The sequence below is a fragment of the Cavia porcellus genome, unplaced genomic scaffold (assembly GCF_034190915.1).
Source record: "Cavia porcellus strain 051 isolate PalLab524CR breed Dunkin Hartley unplaced genomic scaffold, mCavPor4.1 scaffold_10, whole genome shotgun sequence".
NCBI lineage: Eukaryota > Metazoa > Chordata > Mammalia > Rodentia > Caviidae > Cavia > Cavia porcellus.
Genome location: NW_026947493.1, coordinates 43,513,742 through 43,533,188, shown reverse-complemented (window position 1 = coordinate 43,533,188; position 19,447 = coordinate 43,513,742). Strand labels below are relative to the sequence as shown.

Sequence of the window (19,447 nt, the reverse complement as noted above, 5' to 3'; positions counted from 1 at the left end):
TTTTTAAGGCTATATGTTCTCACTTCATACACAAGACTATTGTTATTCGCTTTCCAGTTATTAAACTAATTGCTTTTTATAGTACTTACTGAAGGACCCCTGCCCGAATGGTTTGAACCAGCCTTACTTCCGGTCCTAGGTGTCATGGCTGCCTCGAGAGTCTGGTAGAGTTTGCACCCGCGGTGAGGAAGATCCGAGGCCCACATCCCAAGACCTAACGAAGTAAAGTTGAGTCTTGGTTGTGGAGGCAAGAACTTCTCTGATTCCTCGGCGATGGCGGCGTCCGGGAGCGGTATGGCTCAGAAAACCTGGGAACTGGCCAACAATATGCAGGAAGCCCAGAGTATCGATGAAATCTACAAATACGACAAAAAACAGCAGCAAGAAATCCTGGCAGCGAAGCCCTGGACTAAGGAGTGAGGAGGTCCCTGGCGAGACGCTGGGGAGGGAAGGGATGGCGGGAGTTTAAAAAACCCAGGGATGGGGGAGTTAAAGCGGGTGGAGAGCGTCTCTTCCCCGGAGGGAAAGGGGAAGAATAACTGCTTGGGAGATGTTGATCTTCCCTGAGCCTCTTCACTAGGGCCTGCTCTGACTCCTGTTTTTGTCTGTTTAATCCATTTGCCCCTAGAGATGTAAAAGGAGAACAAGCGGCGACTTAAATTGTCGTTTTCTCAACATCACTGTTGCCACATATGCTACCCAATCTGCCTTGGACCCATGTCGATGTGTACCTTGTTGGGACCTTCACCTGATCACAAACTGGGGATTGTAGCTGTTTTCAGAAAATGAATCGACAGGCCAGGGAAAAATAGCTAGGAGGTGTCTTTTAGAAATCTACAATCGTTTTTTATTTCTTCTAATTACAAGCAAGTCAAGGCTCTATCCAGTCTCTAAAATGTTATTCCACTGTACACATAAACTAGAAGTTATAAAAATAAAGCTTAAGGCTCTTTGTACTTTTTAAAAATCCCAAGTACCCCAGAAATAAGACCAGGATTATTTACCCATAACATCTTTTTTCATGAGAAAGATTTTATTAGGGATGAGTCCAAAACCACAGTAATAGAAAAATAAAGCTGTGATCAACAAGATAACATATTTAATCTGTCTCAGTTTTGTTCGTTTACTTTGTTTAGGTTTTTGAGACAGGATCTCACTGTGTGGTTCAGGGTGGCCTTTTTTTTTTTTTTTTTTTTAATCGGTACCGGGGATTGAACTGACAACCGCCTGCTTGCAAGGCAGGTGCTTATGCCACTGAGCTAAATCCCCAACCCCAAGCTGGCCCTCGAACTCTAAATGATCTTCCTGCCTCAGCCTCCCAGTTGCTAGAATTACAGGTGTGCACCATCACACCCAGCAATTCGCCTCAGTTTTTTACAAGGCTGACTTTAACTGTCTAGTTTTAGCAATTTTTATTAAGTTCTTAATATAGGGAGGGCACTGAGCTACAAATCTTTACAGTCTTCATGACAAATGACAACCTAGTACTATGTTTTCATTGACTTTTTAAAACTATGTTTGCAGTACAGGTAAAATTTATCTGTAAAACAAAAATAAAACCTACCTAATGATATCATGAAAATTAGATGTAATACATAAAAAGCTTCTAAAATATGTGTAATGGGAGCACAGTAATGTTTTATCTTTTTTTTTTTGTTTTCTCACTAAATGAGAGAGCCAAGATTTCATGACATGACTTCCAAGACAAGTGACCTTGTCTTTCAGCTTGTGGTTGAAATCTGCCAAAGATTGAGAATTAAACTTAATTGTTTTCTGTGGGCAGGCATTTATGAAGCTTCTCAGAGACATTGACTAACCACATTATATAGCCTGGTTAGTTGTCTGACTGGTTAATTCTGTAGCATGCTATCTATGCATTTTAGGTTAATGTAATCTATAAAATATTTGGAAGCACATCAGCTTGCTTCCCAGTCAGTGGCTGTACTTATAGTAAGTGTAGCTTTCTCAGGCAGCATCAATGATAACAAAATGTAATTTTATTCAGGAAGTTAAACACTTCCAATCATAGGCTACAATAGTGGTCAGGAGGTAATTACAGTTACTTTTTATTTTGCAGTTGATATCAGAAAAGGAAGCCAAACCCTTCAACACTGTTATTTTGAGAGCACCATAGGAAACAGGTTATTAATGCTGATAATAGCACTTGTTAATGTTTTAGTTCATGCCAGGAACTAAGCTAAGCACTTTATATAGTTTATTTACTTTATTACATTCTAAAGACAAGTATGGTATTTCCTATTTACAGATAAGAAAATTGAGGCATAGATTTAAGTGGTTGTAGCACGTACCATCACAGTTGGGGAGTAGTAGATTCAGCCATGTGTGTGTCACAGCCCAAATTCATAACTGTTAGGCCTCAGAAGGTTTAGGTGCAACCATTCAATCAGAGTCAAAATCAGAGACATGGTGATTTCGGATTAATGGAGGAAAAGTCTATTAAACTGATTGTTATTCCCTCATTTGAACAGTTTATTTCAGATTTTTCCCTTCCTCCAGGAGGGAATACTTCACAGGACTATTGCATGGTTATTATTTCCAAGGCATGCAAAAACTCTTCCTTTTTTCTAATCTCATATTTTATGCACCCATTCCATACCTGAAGATCCCTTCAGTAGTCAGTATATTTGCAAAAAGTCTTTCGAAATTGCACTTAATATAAGAAATTTAATTACACCGTGATTTTTTTTTTTTTTTTTTTTTAGTCACCATTACTTTAAGTACTGTAAAATCTCAGCACTTGCTCTGTTGAAAATGGTGATGCATGCCAGATCAGGAGGCAACTTAGAAGTGATGGGTTTGATGCTTGGAAAGGTGGATGGTGAAACCATGATCATTATGGACAGTTTTGCTCTGCCTGTAGAGGGCACTGAAACCCGAGTAAACGCTCAAGCTGCTGCATATGAGTACATGGCCGCATACATAGAAAATGCCAAACAGGTAAAGATGCTGTTTCTTAAGTTTAGTAATGGCAAGTTAGAGTCTCAAAGTGATTTTTGAGTTCTGAACTTAAATTATCCTCTTCACATTAAATTTTATATTTTAAATTTAACAATTTATATGTAAAATATGAGATAAAAAGCCTGATAAGATTAATAGCATAGGTTTGTTTTCCAGACACATTCTCACACTATCAGATATGTTTAAAAAATGGGAGGGGGGGGCTGGGCTGGACAACATGCTTGGCATGTTGGAGGCCCTGAGTTCAGTGCTTCCAGCACCACATAAGTTATGAAATCCACATAAGTTTAGCATCAATATTTCTCAATATAAAGCCAATTAAACAACTTATGGCATATCTGCTAATGGACTGCTAAGGCAACCTTAAAAAAAAATAGCTTTCTACATTTACTTAAATATTTAAATGGTTCAAGCTCCAGAATCATTTGATTAAAGATACAAAGTATAAAACACTATATATGTTGTTCTGTTTTGCATGGATATTTATTAATAAATGCCAAGAATATCTCTGTAAGGGTAGATAAGCAGTTGACCATAAGAGTAACATCTTAGCTGAGAAACTAGATACTTGAGGGAAAAGAGATAGAAAGGAGAACTCAAGTGTCTTTCTGTGCTTGTGAATTATGTACTTTGTATAGATATTATCTATTTTTGAAATCCTTTTTTGTTCTACTTGAAACCAGCATACACAATGAGCTATTGTACAATGTAATTTTGCCATAATGCCATGTAAAACAGACAGATAACAAGTGTCTCTGTGCTCAAATAGGAACTTCAAATTCTTGTCTTCATTGTATGTTAGGTTGGCCGCCTTGAGAATGCAATTGGCTGGTATCACAGCCACCCTGGCTACGGCTGCTGGCTTTCTGGGATTGATGTCAGCACGCAGATGCTGAACCAGCAGTTCCAGGAACCTTTTGTAGCAGTTGTGGTGAGTACTTTTAAAACCAGTCTTAACTGAATTTAAGAAAAATTTAAGAAGCTTTATAAAAGCAAGTATGCAGAGAGAAATATCATGGTTTACATCTGAATTTCACCTCTTCGAAGCTTGAACATCGAGCAGCTTACCTACTCTCTCTGCATCTCACACCTAACCCTAATCTGCTCCCATGAATACAGTACTCACAGGACTTAAGTCTCAGACCCAGTTCTTCATAGGCACTCAGTGTTGACTGAATTGAGCAAGCAAAAATTAGTAGATCAGCTCCTGTTACACCCAGACTCTTTTAGATATAACCCAAGTTTCTAGGAAGAAATTAGAAATTACCAATTTCTCAAAACAAAACAACAACAAAAAAAAAATTTTAAAGATGGGCAGATCCTCAAAACGTATTCTTAAATGCCATAATAACAAAATTTAATTGTTACATTAATTATGAGGAACTTCTGTATTTACCTGTTTCATTGAACTTTTGGTTTGTTTTTGGTGGGGGTTTTTTTTTTTGTTATTTTTTTCTTATTGTTTGTGGTTGAATGTATATATGTATTTTAGGGTTGGAGTGTTTGCATAGATAGAGACAATGATTTATATACTAAATATATTTTGCTTGTAGATTGATCCAACAAGAACAATATCTGCAGGGAAAGTGAATCTTGGGGCTTTTAGGACATATCCAAAGGTAATTTTTTAATTTATAAGTCTTTATAATTTTTTAAAATCCAAATTTATTACTTATTTTTAAAGATAATACTATAATTTTGGTTAATTATAGTATTATCTTTAAAAATATATAGTAACAAAATAGTATCTTGTTAGTCTTAAAATAATTTAATATTTACAAAATAGCAAGCTATCACTAACTACCCCTAAGAAAAAATACAGAGTCCACCAAAAAAATGTATACATCAGGAAAAGAAAAACTTGTGTAAATATTTTAATATGAAATCTTCTGAGATATCATAAGATTAATACAAGTTACATTTAACCTCTATAATTATAAGAGGTGCTCAAAGTGGTGGCAGTTAATTTCCAGACATTTATTAGTATGATGAACTACTTAAATGTGTATCTTTTTTTTAGCAGACTATATTGTTAATTTTATGAGAGAAGCAGCCTTTATTTCTTAATAAGTATTTAATAAGGAATAGTTTTCTTATAAAAATGCTCATGGCATTCTGACAGGTACTAGGGAAACAAACTACACAGATTTATTTCCTTCCCCAGAGAAAATCTACACTCTACAGTCGATATTTACACAGTAATACAGTAGATATTTACTTAAGGACAAGAAAAATGAATCTTTAAGCAAATCAAGCCTATGACCACCAGGAAAAGTGTAGAAGCAATTTGTTTGTTTGTTTTGAGATAGGCTGTCACCATGCAGTTCAGGCTGGCCTTAAAATAGTTCACTTTGTAGCCCAGACTGGCCTCAAACTTGGAGTAATACTCCTGCCTCAACCTCTCGAGTGCTGCGATTACAGGCTGCAAATATGGGTTGGTTTGGTTTGGTTTTTTGGTACCAGGATTGAACTCACAACCTCGTGCTTGCCAGGCAGGCAATTATGCCACTGAGCTAAATCCCCAGTCCCCTTTTTTTTTTTTATTAGAATGTAAAGGGTCTCATTATGTAGTCCAGGCTGGTCTTGAACTCTGGATACTCCTGCCTCAGTGTCCCATGTGCTGAGATTACAGACATGTACTACTATGCCTGGCTATTAGCGTGTTTATTAGCAATGTTGACTATTGCACTCCCCAAAATAATGTTTTTATAAATATAAAGCAGCATAGAAAAAAATGTTTTTCTTAAGAGTTTTCTTTTCATTCATTTTTTAATCTCCTATTTTCTTTATTTTTTGTTTAGGGCTACAAACCACCTGATGAAGGACCTTCTGAATATCAAACTATCCCACTAAATAAAATAGAAGATTTTGGTGTACATTGCAAACAGTAAGTCTTTCAAAAATGTATTTAGTACCAAAACTTCTGTAACAAGTTTCAAAGGTCATCCTGTCCAACCCTTTATTTTACCAATGAGTGAAAGGCATAGGCAAAATATGTCTCATAGTATAATACATTTTTTAGAAATACTAAAAAGATAAGAATTTTCAATAATGTTCAGAAATTTTTTATCAATAATCACACAGCTGTAAACATTTTCTCAGTGTACACGATAACTTGGCCCATAATGAAACTGAAGTTGAAAGGTGTTGAGGGTCAGCCTAACACTATCTCATTTGTACTCCTGAAAGTACCCAATTTCCATTTAGCAATGGTTGTACATTTTAACTCCAAAGTTAAAGAGCCTTATGAAAAATCACTGAATTATATGCTTTATTATAATTGTGAATTTTAGAGCATGTGAATTACATTTTTTTTTTTTTTTAATGTTAAAGAAGGGCAGTTTTCTTTACATTCTAAATATATCTCACAATTTCTCTTACTGTCGCCTTTCTTCAAGCCACAGCCATTTGGAGCCTGGTCCATAGTCCTAGTAACTTGTCTTCCTGTGTCTACCCTTCCACCCTTACCGATGTTTTCTTTGATGATTTTGTTAGACTAGAAATAGATCATGTTTTCTTTCTTAGAATGACTCATCTCACCTAGAATAATATCCTTACCACAGGGTACACAGGCCTATATGGTCCAGCCTTCAACCTCTCTCAGCTGATCTCTCATCACAGAACCTTTCCAATTCAGCCTCACAGTTTGACAGATGTACCAGGCAGGCTTCTGCCTTGTGGTTTTGTACTTTTTTTTTTTTTTTTTTTTGTCTTTTTCATTTTTACCAGTACCAGGGATCGAACTCACGACCGCCTGCTTACAAGGCAGGTGCTTATGCCGCTGAGCTAAATCCCCAGCCCCCGGTTTTGTACTTTCCATTCCCTCTGCCTGGAACATATTTATTTCCATGTGGCTTACTAACTACCATGAGGTTCACTAACAGATGCTTTGAGTATCTGTTTAAGAGGCACCTCAACAGACAATGTTTATTGGTCAGTGTATCTCAAGTAGTACTTTATTGTCACTTTGTGTCCCCATACTTTTTCTTCTTAGCACTTGTTTTTGCCTTATTATTGAATCCTATAGAAAGAGAATTTCATAGAAGTAATTATTTACTGCTGTATGTATGCATTTAAAATAAAGCATGGGGGCTGGGGATATAGCTCAGTGGCATAAGTGTCTGCCTGGCAAGTGCGAGGTCATGAGTTCAATCCTCGGTACCAAAAATAAAATAAAATAAGGCATGAACAGAGAAGAGTAAGGACTTTACAGAAAGCAAACAGCCAGGTATGGTGGCACAAGCCTACAATCCCAGCATTTGGGAGGCAGAGACAGGAGGACGATGACTGTGAATTTAAGGTCAGCCTGGAAGGCATTGTGAGACTCTGTCTCAAAAAAAAAAAAAAAAATATTATTACCTAAACGAAATGATTATCTCGTGTTCTGTTTTTTCCATACCTTTCATTTCAAATTCAAGGAAGACTATCTTGATTTTTTTTTCATTATGCATTACTTCTCTTATTTTTCTGTTTGGATATTCTTTTATTTTTAATCTGTTTGGATATTCTTAAAGAATTCCAGAATTTTGTAGAAATGAGTTTTAAAATACATCTTATTTTCAAGCATCTATAACTTATTTTTGTAAAAATTATTAATTACCTCTGTGCTAAATGGTCAGGATTAATTTGCCCTATTGAAAAGAATTTAAACCATTCCTATTTAAGAGAATTGTTCTTAAGTATAGAAACACCTTTGCTGCAGACTCATATTTTCTGAGTAACAATCCATTCTTTTTTCATTTTTTTTTAATAATACATGTTTTCAGTATATAATGAATACATTCATTGTGGATAGTACATGTACATATCACATCTTAAATGTATATTGAGCCATATGTTTTTATATCCTAAAACATTTATCTTCCCTGATTTTCTTTCTTTTGGTTGGTTCTTTTGTCTTTCGTCATTTTCATTTGCTAAGTGCTCTACCTTGTTCCTCTGAAATAGAAATTTATCAGAAAGGAGTCACAACTTTGCCTACCAAATATCTTTACTATAGAATTGCTAGAATATTTAAAGATGTTCTCTCACACTGGGTTAATTCCTAAAAAAGAGTAATAAGATTTTTAATAGGACAACTTATTTTATTCTTTTTTGTAAATGTTCCATGAAATATAAATCCAAAGAGCAAGCGTTTTGTGCAGGCTACTTTTTCCTGAATTAATGTGATGAAAAGCTATTGTTTGCAGTTTATATTGGTTATTTTTTTATTGGAAATAGGATACAAGGTTGTTTAGTTTTTGTGGTGGTAAGGATCAAACCAGAACCTTATGCATACTAGGCAAGCACTCTCACTGTGCTCTTAAAGTGCTTTTTAAATTATCTTGTATTTTATTAGTGCTATAAGCTTAACATACAGAGTTATGAGAAGGGTAATGGGACACCCTTGTAGTCCTAGCTACTCAGGACCCTGATGCAGGAGGATCACTGAAACCCGGGAGTTCAAGGCTAGCTCAGATATCATACACCCCCATCTCCTTAAAAAATAAATAAAAAATGAGTAAGTCTGTGAATCTTATGAAAAACAATCTGAAACCTTTCCTGTCCACCAGAAGCAGTCACTTAAGCTATTGTTTGTCATTCCTTTAAGCACTTACCATGTATCTTCAGCAATATGCTGATAATGTTGCTTCTTGATTCAAGTTCTCAGCAGGATCTGTTATTGACCATTCCTACAGAAGATGAGAAGTTAGCTCTACAAGTAGTTTTGAATATTCTCTGCTGAGACTGCAGCTAATCATTACCTATTAAAGGGGAAAAGATTCATTATACCAATTTAAGAAATTAAAATACTAATTTTTAAGGTAATACATAAATTTGAAAACCTAAGAAAATTCTAGAGCTAGGCTTAGTGGTACACACTTGTAGTCCCCAGCACTCAGGAAGCTAACTCAGGAGAATGACCATGAGTTCAAGGCCTGCTTGGGCAACATAGTGAGTTCAAGGCCAGCCCAAACTAGATAGTGAGACCCAGTCTTAAAAAACAAACAGAAAAATAAGTTACTCTGGACCCCTCGTCTTCCATCTTTTATAAATATTTTAAATATCTTTTCTTTCCTCTCTTTTCACATCTCAGTGCTTAACTGTTTTTAAAATTGACCTTTTCACTTGAATGCCTCTTCCCATTCTTACCTCTACTCATGCCTCACTCCCGTGCCTCATTTTTAAATACTATCCTTAACATCCACATTCTGTATATAAAGACTGATGTTTTAGTGACAGAGGAAACTTTTTATATCCTTCCTCTGCCTCTTTGTAGCTATGCAGCCTTAATAAAGTCTTTTTGTTACCTTTCTATTAGTATGACAAAGTCCCTGGGATGAGTCAATTTATAAGAAAGGCTGAGTATAATGGTACACACCTATAATCCCAGCACTCTTGAGGCTGAGGCAGGGGGATTGTTGTAAGTTAGAGGCCAACCTGAACTGCATAGTGAGCAGCCTATCTCAAAAAGATGGGGGAAAAAAAAAAACTACAAGGAAGAAAGGTTTATTTTGGCTCACAGTTTCAGAAGTTTCAGTTCATGATCAATGAACCTATTATTTCGCAGTTTGTGACAAGGCATTACATCATGGCAGGAGTATCTCAATGAAGAATCTACTAGCTTGTAATTGGGAACCAAAGAGAGAAAACAAGGAGGGACCAGGGTCCACATCCCTAAATCACCTAGCTTCCTTCTATGAAGCCCCACTTCTGAAACTTCACCATCTCCCAGTGGTGTCTGGGGTGGAGACCAAGCCTTCAGTATATGGGCCTTTGAGGGACATTCCAGATCCAAATTAGAGCATTGAATTTATTTCCTTGTTTGTAGAATGCACATAATAAATTCTTTCATGTATAGTTGTAGGGAAGATTAAATCAGGATACAGGTAAAGCACCTAGAGCATAGTAGTTGCTTAAGTTATATACTGTTCCACTTCCATTCACTGCTTCCATTCTATGTGCAGACATGTACTAGTGTCTTAATGGCAAAAAGATCATTACTTGCTTAATCCCAATGTCTTCAGTTTCCTTTTGTTTCATCATGCTAAACTTAATAATGGCTCTTTTTGTTGTCCCCGTAGGAGTTTGTCTTTGCCTCATGAACCTAGATTCTACACCTTTTATCTCTTCCTATCTACATTGACCCAATAGCTTCATTTGTGGGTCTCTTTGATTCCTCGAGTTTCTCTCCTGGTATTTCCTGAAGGACTGACAGCCACCTTTCCTTTTCTTTTTTTTTTTTTTTTTTTTTGTCTTTTTCTTTTTTATCGGTACCAGGGATCGAACTCACGACTGCATGCTTGCAAGGCAGGCACTTATGCCGCTGAACTAAATCCCCAGCCTCTGACAGCCACCTTTCCAAAACACCCGTTTAATTATATCATTGTTCTGCTAAAACACCTTCCATGAGACCTCTGTACCTAAAGGATTCAGTTTTATATAACATCTTCTATCAGTTAAACCCCAATACCAGTGTAGCTTTCTAGGTTTTTCTCAGATAATTCTTCTGCCCTTGCTAAGTTATTCAGCCAGAACAGTGTATTATCCCTTAGGTATTTTTCCTTGTTGTGGGTTAAGGCTTTCTGCCTAATGCCATCCTTATTCTCACAAACTCCTGTAAGAGCTATCCTTTCCCCTGGGGCTTCTCAAGCAGTTGTAGCTTGAAATGACCACTTGAGTTCCTCTGAACATTCCTATTTTTTCTAACTCTCAATTGGTAAGTGATTCATATTATATATATACTACAGCATCAGTTACTGTTTTTAAAATATTTCATTATGGCTGGGGATTTAGCTCAGCGGCATAAGCGCCTGCCTTGTAAGCAGGCAGCCGTGAGTTCGATCCCCGGTACCAATCAAAGGGAAAAAGACCAAAAAAAAAAAAAAATATTTCATTATATTTAACTTTTAGATTCATACCACTTTCCCATATAAAGATTAAGTTCTTCAAAGTAAAGAAAATTCTTGTGCTTCTTCATATCCAGTCCTACTGAGATATTTAATATTTGTTACTTTTTAAATGTGTATGTTTTGCCTGGTGCAAAGGTACATGCCTGTAATCTCAGCTGCTTGGGAGGCTGAGACAAGGATCTCAAGTTTAGTGCCACCCTGAGCAATTTAGTGAGATCGTATCTCAAAAAGTTAAAAAGGAAAAGACCAATTTTGCTGGTGCTACAAGGAAGGTCATTAAGTATATATGCCGGGGATTTAGCTTGGCGGTTTAAGCACTTGCTTGGTAAACACGAGGTCGTGAGTTCAGTCCCTGGTACCAAAAAAAAGTATATATGCTATTAGCTGGCATCAAGTAGTATGAATGTCATTCATAAATTCTGTTTATTTTATTTTGTTTTCTTGGTGATAGGTCTCACTATGTAGTTCAGGCTGCCTTTGAACTCACTGTGTAGCCCAAGCTGGTCTCAAATTCACAACAGTTCTCTTGCCTCAGCCTCCCTAGTGCTAGGATTTGATAGTCTAAATATAAAATATAATTTAATTAAGTGTATATATAACTTCTGTATATCAAATTGAGTAGAGTGTTTTTTCACTAAGTGAATTTGTGCTTTCTTTTCATAGATACTATGCCTTAGAAGTCTCATATTTCAAATCATCTTTGGATCGTAAATTACTTGAGCTCTTATGGAATAAATACTGGGTGAATACACTGAGTTCCTCTAGCTTGCTTACTGTAAGTACTATACTACCAAGGTATGGCATTTTAATTTTATCTAAGCTACAAAGGCTGTTAATACGTAAAACCCCACTTCCCAGAAAGGCTGTGCCTGACTTAGCCAAGAACCCATGTCCAGAATGAGATTTTACACCCCAGAGCTGGATCAGGATGCTGGGCCAATCTAGGGCCTATATCATGTGCCAGAGAGACCAAATCTCTATGGCAAATAGAGTGGCCAGTCCAGGGTGAGATCTGTGCCTGCCATAAAGAGACTTATAGAGGAGAATACACAAACACTATTTCTGTTACAGCAGATAACAGGTAGCTGTCTCAAGTAGGACTCTGATTATAAGTAACAGGATATTCAGAGAAATGAGAAAGGAAATTATGTAAGTTGCTAAGTCTAGTAGAATTTACATCAAGCACAGCTAAGTTTGCATTCAAGTAATATTACAAAGTGTTCTTTTTTTTTCTCAGCTTTATCAAGTTTATCTTCAGTCTTCATTTGAAAGGATAGGAACAGCATTAGCTCCAGATCCTCCAGCCTGTCCATTTAAGAGAAAATCAAAGCCCAGTGTAGTGGCGTGCCCCTGTAATCCAGGACTTGGGAGACTGAGACAGGAGGATTATTGTGAGCTCAAGGCCAGCTTAAACTGCATAGCAAGACCCAGCCTCAAAAAGAGGAGGGAGGGAGGCAGGGGAGGGAATGCATATTTGAGACAAAGCTTTGGTTTGCTGTGTCTGATGGGCTTAGGACACATACCCATCATTGGGCCTCCAGTGGGCGAAAGAATGAGTGGTTGAGCTAGGACAAATATTTTACTGCTGGGTTGGGACAGAGGCAACTTCTTCAGGAATACAGGGACTAAGTAGGGAAAGATAAGATCCCTAAGGAGAAATCAAAAGATCATTACCCTAAAAGAACAGATGCTGGATGGACAGGGGAAGGGGGGAAAAAATGTGTGTGTGTATATATATTTTATATATGTACATATATTTTCTGATATTTCATTAAAGACTAATATATTGAGTAATAAATATAGTTAGGACTGAGGAACAGTTTTTTTACTTTTTGAAAATAGTGGGTTATTCCATATATTGTAGTTCGAACAGTGCCTAAAACCATGGCACTTGGAATTTAAACCTAGGTTTAAAAACAACTATTATTTTATTTTTGAGTGACCTTCAGAAAGTTAATGTGATTGAACCTTTATTACATACATAATTAAGTACACAGGAAAATTTGGTACTTTAAAGCATTTAGCTATGTGCCTGGCATATAATAAAGTCTCAATAAATTATTAATACTTTGGTACATTGAACTTTAAAGGCAAGCACATCTACACCTACTCAGCCTTATGACTTTCTGTGTTTCAGTATTGCATGTGTGCATATGGTAATCAAAGAAAATTAAATTTCTCCCTTCTTGTGGCTTTACATATAGTTAACTATAACATTTTAAGAAAATGTACAACTTTCCTCTTTCCTCAGCTAGAGCAGTTAATTACAGCATGTAACTTGAAACTATTAGAAAAAAACGTTATTTTCTAATTTAGGAAATTCATCCCTTATTCTCTATGCATTTGAAATGCTCTTGTATATATTTTATTGTCATTTTAATAGCACGATGGTTTCCAGTAGCCCAGATTTTCATAGCTTGAGTACTCAAATCTTGAAATTATGAAGTGATCTGTAAACCTTAAAGCTTTTTCCAAGTCTATAGTAGAAAAAAAATTAGTTTCATAAACCACAAACATCTGGACAAAATTAATATATTATTTTAAATATTATATATAAAGTCATTGGAAGAACAAGTAGCATTTTAAAGAATCTTCCAAAGTAGCTGTGATGACAACAAATAATTTTTCCTATTTGGTGATAGATCTATATTTTTAATGTACTTACTGTCTTGCAAAGTTAACAAATAGTGTACCATAATTTTTGCCACACAATTAATCTAATCTTTACTTTCTTCTACTGAAGACTTTGAGAAACAGAATGTAAAAGTTAGCCAAAATTTATACCCCTTAATTTCTGACTTTATAGTTAAAAGCACACGTAGAGGTATTAAATTTCTTTCTTTTTAAGAAGTATATAACTTTATAGAAAAAAATAGTATACATTAATATTCCAGTTTTTCAAATGTAGGTGTGTATATATAAGGATATAGTGTTACTTTAAAATATAACTGCTTATAGCTAGTTGGAAGGATTATAGGTGTATTAATTTCTTCTTTATACTACTATAAATTTTCCAGATACTCTGTAACGACCATTGACTTTATAACCAGAAAAGGTAAAAAAAAATAATAATAAATGTTGTCATAAGAATTAATTCTAAAAGTTTAAGAAACAATAAAATTAGCTGACGATTACTAAGCATATGTAGAAAGAGGCAGACCACAAAAAAATGTGTACACTTTAGCAGTTCACCATATTAATAAATGTTTGAAGCTAATGACAAGTACTTTGAGAACCTTATAATTGTAGGGGTGAAAGGTAACTTGTATTAATCTCATGTTGTCTCAATGTATTAACATATTTATACAAATTTTTTCTTTCCTGACATACACTTTTTTGATTCTCTCTCTCTCTCTCTCTCTCTACATATATATATATATGTATGCCCACAATAGCCTTGGGTAGATATTATTGCCATCCTTTCTCATTTTCAGAAGACAGGAGACATGCCTCAGCCCTCCCATCTAATCTGCAGGAGGCCCAGATCCTAGCATCACATCTGTGTACTCTGAAACCCCCCATAAACTGGGCATACTGGTGCACATCTGTAATCCCAAAGCTTGGGAGGCTAAGGCAGAAAGATCACGAAGCGTTTGAAGCCAGCCTGCACTATGAAGCGAGACCCTGTCTTAAAGAAAAAAAAAAAAAGGGCACCTATAATAACAAATGCAGTGGTACCTTGCTTCATGAACACCTGTGTTCACCAGACAGTTCGGTTTGCAAACAAGCATTCGGCAAAATTTTGTTTCTGTTGGGGAACTCTGTATCAGGTGAGGAACATGAACACAGCCATCTTCCCCAAAATCATAGAACAAACTAATTAAGTTTATGAATGGAGGTACTGCTGTACTAGATTTAAGCTAGCAAAATGAAAATTTTCAAATTTAATCTTGTAATCATAAGAAAAATATCTACACTCAAACTTCTTGAATATGGAAGCAGTTTTTGCAGGTATAATTTGATTTTTTGGTATGGTTTGCTTTGCTTTGGTTTTAATAATGAGGACTGAACCCAAGACCCTCCTACTGAGCAAACCCACCACTGCACTTGAACCAAGCCCTGCTTTTCTATTTTGAGACATGGTCTGGCTAAATCCCTAGATTACTCAAGCTGAGTTGGAACTTCTAACCCTCCTACATTGGCCTCCTAAAGTATTGGGGTTACAAGTATGCAGCACCAAGCCTGCCTTTGAGTTTTGTACTGACTGCTCACTCAGGTTTTATAGTGGAATTCTTTTTAAAGGTATACTCTATGCAGAAAAAGAATTGATTCACAAATAAATATGTAGACTAATGGTTGGCTTATGTACTGACACATTACCTTTTTTTCCACAGAATGCAGACTATACTACTGGTCAAGTGTTTGATTTATCTGAAAAATTAGAACAGTCAGAAGCCCAGCTGGGCCGAGGAAGTTTCATGTTGGGTTTAGAAACACATGACCGAAAGTCAGAAGACAAACTTGCCAAAGCTACAAGAGACAGGTAAGAGTACATCTGTAAAATTCTTGCTAATTCTTTTGCTTCAAAATTTGCAAATAATAATAGAATTAAAAATTGTTTTGGTTCAACTTAGTTATAACTTAAAATGGTACCTGACTATTAATTGTTAAAGAGGGTCCTTTAAAATTATTCATATGCAAAGCCAGGCATGGTGGCATATGCCTGTAATCCCAGATACCCCAGAGACTAAAGCGGGAGGATCACAAGTTCAAGATCTGCCTTGGCAATTTAGTAAGACCCTGTCTCAAAATAAGAAGTACTGGGCATATAGCTCAGTGGTAGAACGTTTGCCTATCATTGGCAAGGCTCTGAATTCAGTCCCTACTGTAGCAGCTAAAAAGAAAAGAAAGAGCTGTCATCTTATGCAAATAACAGTGGAAGGCAACAAGTTCAAACTTGCTACTTCTCAAACAACAAAGTTCAAAAAAATCTGTTCATTGTTGCTAACTACTCTATAGTCAAACCAAAAATTCGACTTGAAAAACCTTATACAGGCTTGCTGTAGACACAAAGGAGTGACACTTCAATCAAAGTGCCACTCTTGCCCAGACTACCTTGTAGTGCTTTTGTTAGTGCATTAAAACATTCATCATTGTGCGCTTTTTTTATACTTTATTTGCATAAAATAGCATAAGCATGGCTCCAAAGAAAGTTAAGTAGCAGTAAAGCTAAGAGAAAAATTAGGAGAACTATGGTAGAGTTAAAGAAAGAAATCACTGTTAAAGTTCTTAAAAGATAAATTTGTATAAGTGTAATTTTTGGGCCTTAGAACCAAGTGTTTGGTTTTCCGTTATTTCCTATGGGAAAAATACATTCAGTTCTTGAACTTTTTAGTGTTCAAACACAAATTAGGAATGTGAGTTCGACAACCAAAATGTCACTACGTTAACTGAAAATTTGGACAACATTAGATAAAAGATTTAAGGGGCTGGGGATTTAGCTCAGCGGCATAAGCGCCTGCCTTGCAAGCAGGCAGTTGTGAGTTCGATCCCTGGTACCGAGAAAAACGAAAAAGACAAAAAAAAAAAAAAAATAGATAAAAGATTTAAAATTTAAATCAAAGATTGAGGTAGTATTAGGGAGTGCTTCCAATCATCTATTCTAGGGTCAGACAGGAAGTAACAAAACCAGCCCATCAGTTTTTTTAAGGCTTCCCTAAGTGGGCAGGGATTTAGCTCAGCAGCATAAGTGCCAGCCTTGCAAGTGCGAGGTCGTGAGTTTGATCCCCAGTACAAAAAAAAAAAAAAAGATTCCCTAAACTTTACTAACCCAATCCTTTCCTGAGAGATTAAGATTTCGAACATTTATCAACTTTCAATTTTTCATAAATCTTTAAATCCCATAATACTACAAATGATTATATCATCTTTAAGTTATGCTTCCCAAATTTGCCTTCATAAAATGATTTAGTATCCCAAGTTTTATGACCAAATAATTTGTTAGTAATAAATTTAAGATGTGTTCTCAGATACCTTATAAAATAGTAAGTGGCCCTTCAGGTATATAGAATACAGGAAACTAATATTTTCTTAAGTTTTAATTTTAATGTGATAAGAGCAAAAAGGGAGAACTACGTTGACATTATATGAAATGATATATTAGTATATTTAGCCGGGCCTGGTGGCTCACGCCTGTAATCCCAGCACTCGAGAGGCTGAGGTGGGAGGATCGTTGCAAGTTCGAAACCAGCCTGGGCTACAAAGTGAACTCAAGGCCAGCCTGAACTGCATAGCGAGACCCTGTCTCAAAAAAGACAAAAAAAAAAAGAAAAGAAATGGTACATTAGTATATTTAAGAAAAATATGTTTAGTCTATAGGAAAAAAAGAAAAGATAAGGTGTATTTTGGGAGCAGGAATCTTGTTGGGTTAGAACTATTTCATTTCCTTCTCCGTGGGCTTTTAGAAGGTAGAAAAAGTAACGTGGATAAAAGTTACCTTTTGTTTTGACATTAGGTCCCACTTTTGACACTTTTTTTGAGATATGTTTTTGTTCAACTACCTTTATAGCAGGCAATTTGTAATTTTACCTACATTTACATTTCAGTGTCTTGCAAAGCAAAAATTTTATATAATTTTTCTTCAATTATATAACGGAAGTAGGAAAGCCAAGTAGCAAACAGATGCAGAGAATTTTCCTTTTCAGGATAGCTATACAAGAATAGCATCTCATGGATATTGGTGAGGTTTTATCATTGTTTTGTTTTTTAATTTTTACTATTTAAAGTCTGAGTCATTCACCCATTTATTTTGTGAATAGGAGAATTGTGATTATTTCAGGAAAAAAGCATAAAGTTCTTTAAATGTAGTTTGTAAAATATTCTAAGTAATAAGGAGTAATGGTTTCTATACTATTGAAATCATCTGTGATTATAGATTAATATGTGATATTAACAATGTATATTAATTATATATTAATGTTACTGCATCACTTATATAACACATAGTTAATGTGTACTTTTAGATGTTTTTCTGAAAGAGGATCTTGCTCTATAGTTCAGGCTGACTTAAACTCACTATGTAGTCAAGGTTGGCCTTGAACTCGAAGGAGTCCTCCTGTCTCATCCTACTAAATGCTGGGATTACAGGCATGCACCACCACACCCAGGTACATGCCTTTCAAAACAGAGTTTTTCCCAGAGCTGCCAATAAGTAACAATATTGTTCCAATTTGTATAAAATTTTACATTATCATTCTTTTGTGGAAGTTTTAGTAAGTAGTTAAATGGGTTAGAAGACATGAAGAAAGGGCCAGGATACAGCTCAGCAGTGCAATGCCTGCCTGGCAAGTACAAGGTCCTGAGTTCAATTCTGTGTACCCCGCCCCCCCCCCAAAAAAAAACATGCAGAAAGTCAAAATTCACAAGGACACTTTACTTTGGGGTGGTTTGAGAAGTATGAATAAAAGTGAAAAACATGATTGGGAGTGCAAGGATGAATAAGAGGGAAAACTTGAATGTTTGGAATAGTTTTCCAGATGCTTCAGTATATGATGTTTTTTTCTTTCCAGCTGTAAAACTACCATAGAAGCCATCCATGGATTGATGTCTCAGGTTATTAAGGATAAACTATTTAATCAAATTAACATCTCTTAAACAGTCACTGACTAATACTTTTGGCTGAAAGCTGGTATGTAAAAAATATTCAAGTAATACGTTTAAAAACCAGTTACCAAAAACCTGATTAGAAGTATAAGGTGCTCTGAAGTGTCCTGAATATTAACATCCTGTAATAAAACTCTATGAAATGAAACTGCTCTTTCATTGTTTTGTGGGTAGAATTATGGTCTCTCTGTAGTATCTTTCAGGGCTCTTGAATATTTTTTTGATTAGACTTTTTTTATGTTTGAAGTGTCTTCCCTATGTAAATTAATATTAGCATTTCATTTGCCTTACTGGTGATCAGAACTACTTTTCAATTTTGCCTGTACCACCTTTTTTATAGTCTACAGTAAAAAAGACATTTTTATGTTCCTGTAAAACATTAGCAAAGTTGTCCCATAAGTTATTTCCCTGAAAATCAAATAACTTATTAGAGAACCTAGCCCAGGGTGTCTATCTGATCATTAAAGTGTTTACCAAGTACCATTCCTGAACCGGGCCCAATATGACATTTTGTATTTTGAACAAGCTAGACTTAGCCCCTGTGCTCAAAGAGACTAAACCTAAGTTAGCAAGAACTTGAGTGTATACTGCTGTGAAGGAAGAAACAAAGTGGCTGGGGATTTCTTGGAAGGAACACTCACTGTAGAAGTAGCTTAGCAAAGCAGACATTCTGAAAGAAGTGACCTGACCATGAAGGTGAAATATGAAAGAAAAGACAACTAGCCAAAAGTGATTACTACTACACACAAGGAATATAACAGTGTATAGGAGGTCAGAGGCAGAAAACAGGAATTTAGAAGCTTCAAGAAAAGGATTCCGTGAGACTTCAGGTTGTTCAATAGGATGTGGAAAGTGACAAGATAACAACTTGAGGTAAAAGAAGGCTATATCCTGCAGGACTCTTGGAGTTGATCCTAGCAGTACTGGAGAATTTAAAAAAAAAAAAAAAAAAAAAACAGTAATACTAATCAAAA

At 35.8% G+C, this 19,447-nt stretch overlaps 1 protein-coding gene across 3 annotated transcripts; it reads left to right on the top strand.

Annotated features, from left to right (window-relative positions):
• The first annotated feature begins 124 nt into the window (after positions 1-124).
• On the top strand, positions 125-18,621 carry Cops5 (COP9 signalosome subunit 5). 3 transcript variants are annotated; one of them, XM_005008255.4, is made up of 8 exons: positions 125-292; positions 2,724-2,958; positions 3,782-3,910; positions 4,533-4,598; positions 5,781-5,866; positions 11,535-11,646; positions 15,206-15,354; positions 18,380-18,621. In XM_005008255.4, exons 2-8 carry the CDS (start codon positions 2,773-2,775, stop codon positions 18,462-18,464), a joined length of 813 nt encoding a protein of 270 aa, XP_005008312.1. In that variant the 5' UTR covers positions 125-292; positions 2,724-2,772; the 3' UTR covers positions 18,465-18,621. The 3 variants fall into 3 exon arrangements, with proteins under 3 accessions (XP_005008312.1, XP_003480111.1, XP_005008313.1); XM_003480063.5 differs by having other exon boundaries at positions 125-416; XM_005008256.4 differs by having other exon boundaries at positions 132-424.
• The last annotated feature ends 826 nt before the right edge of the window (positions 18,622-19,447 follow it).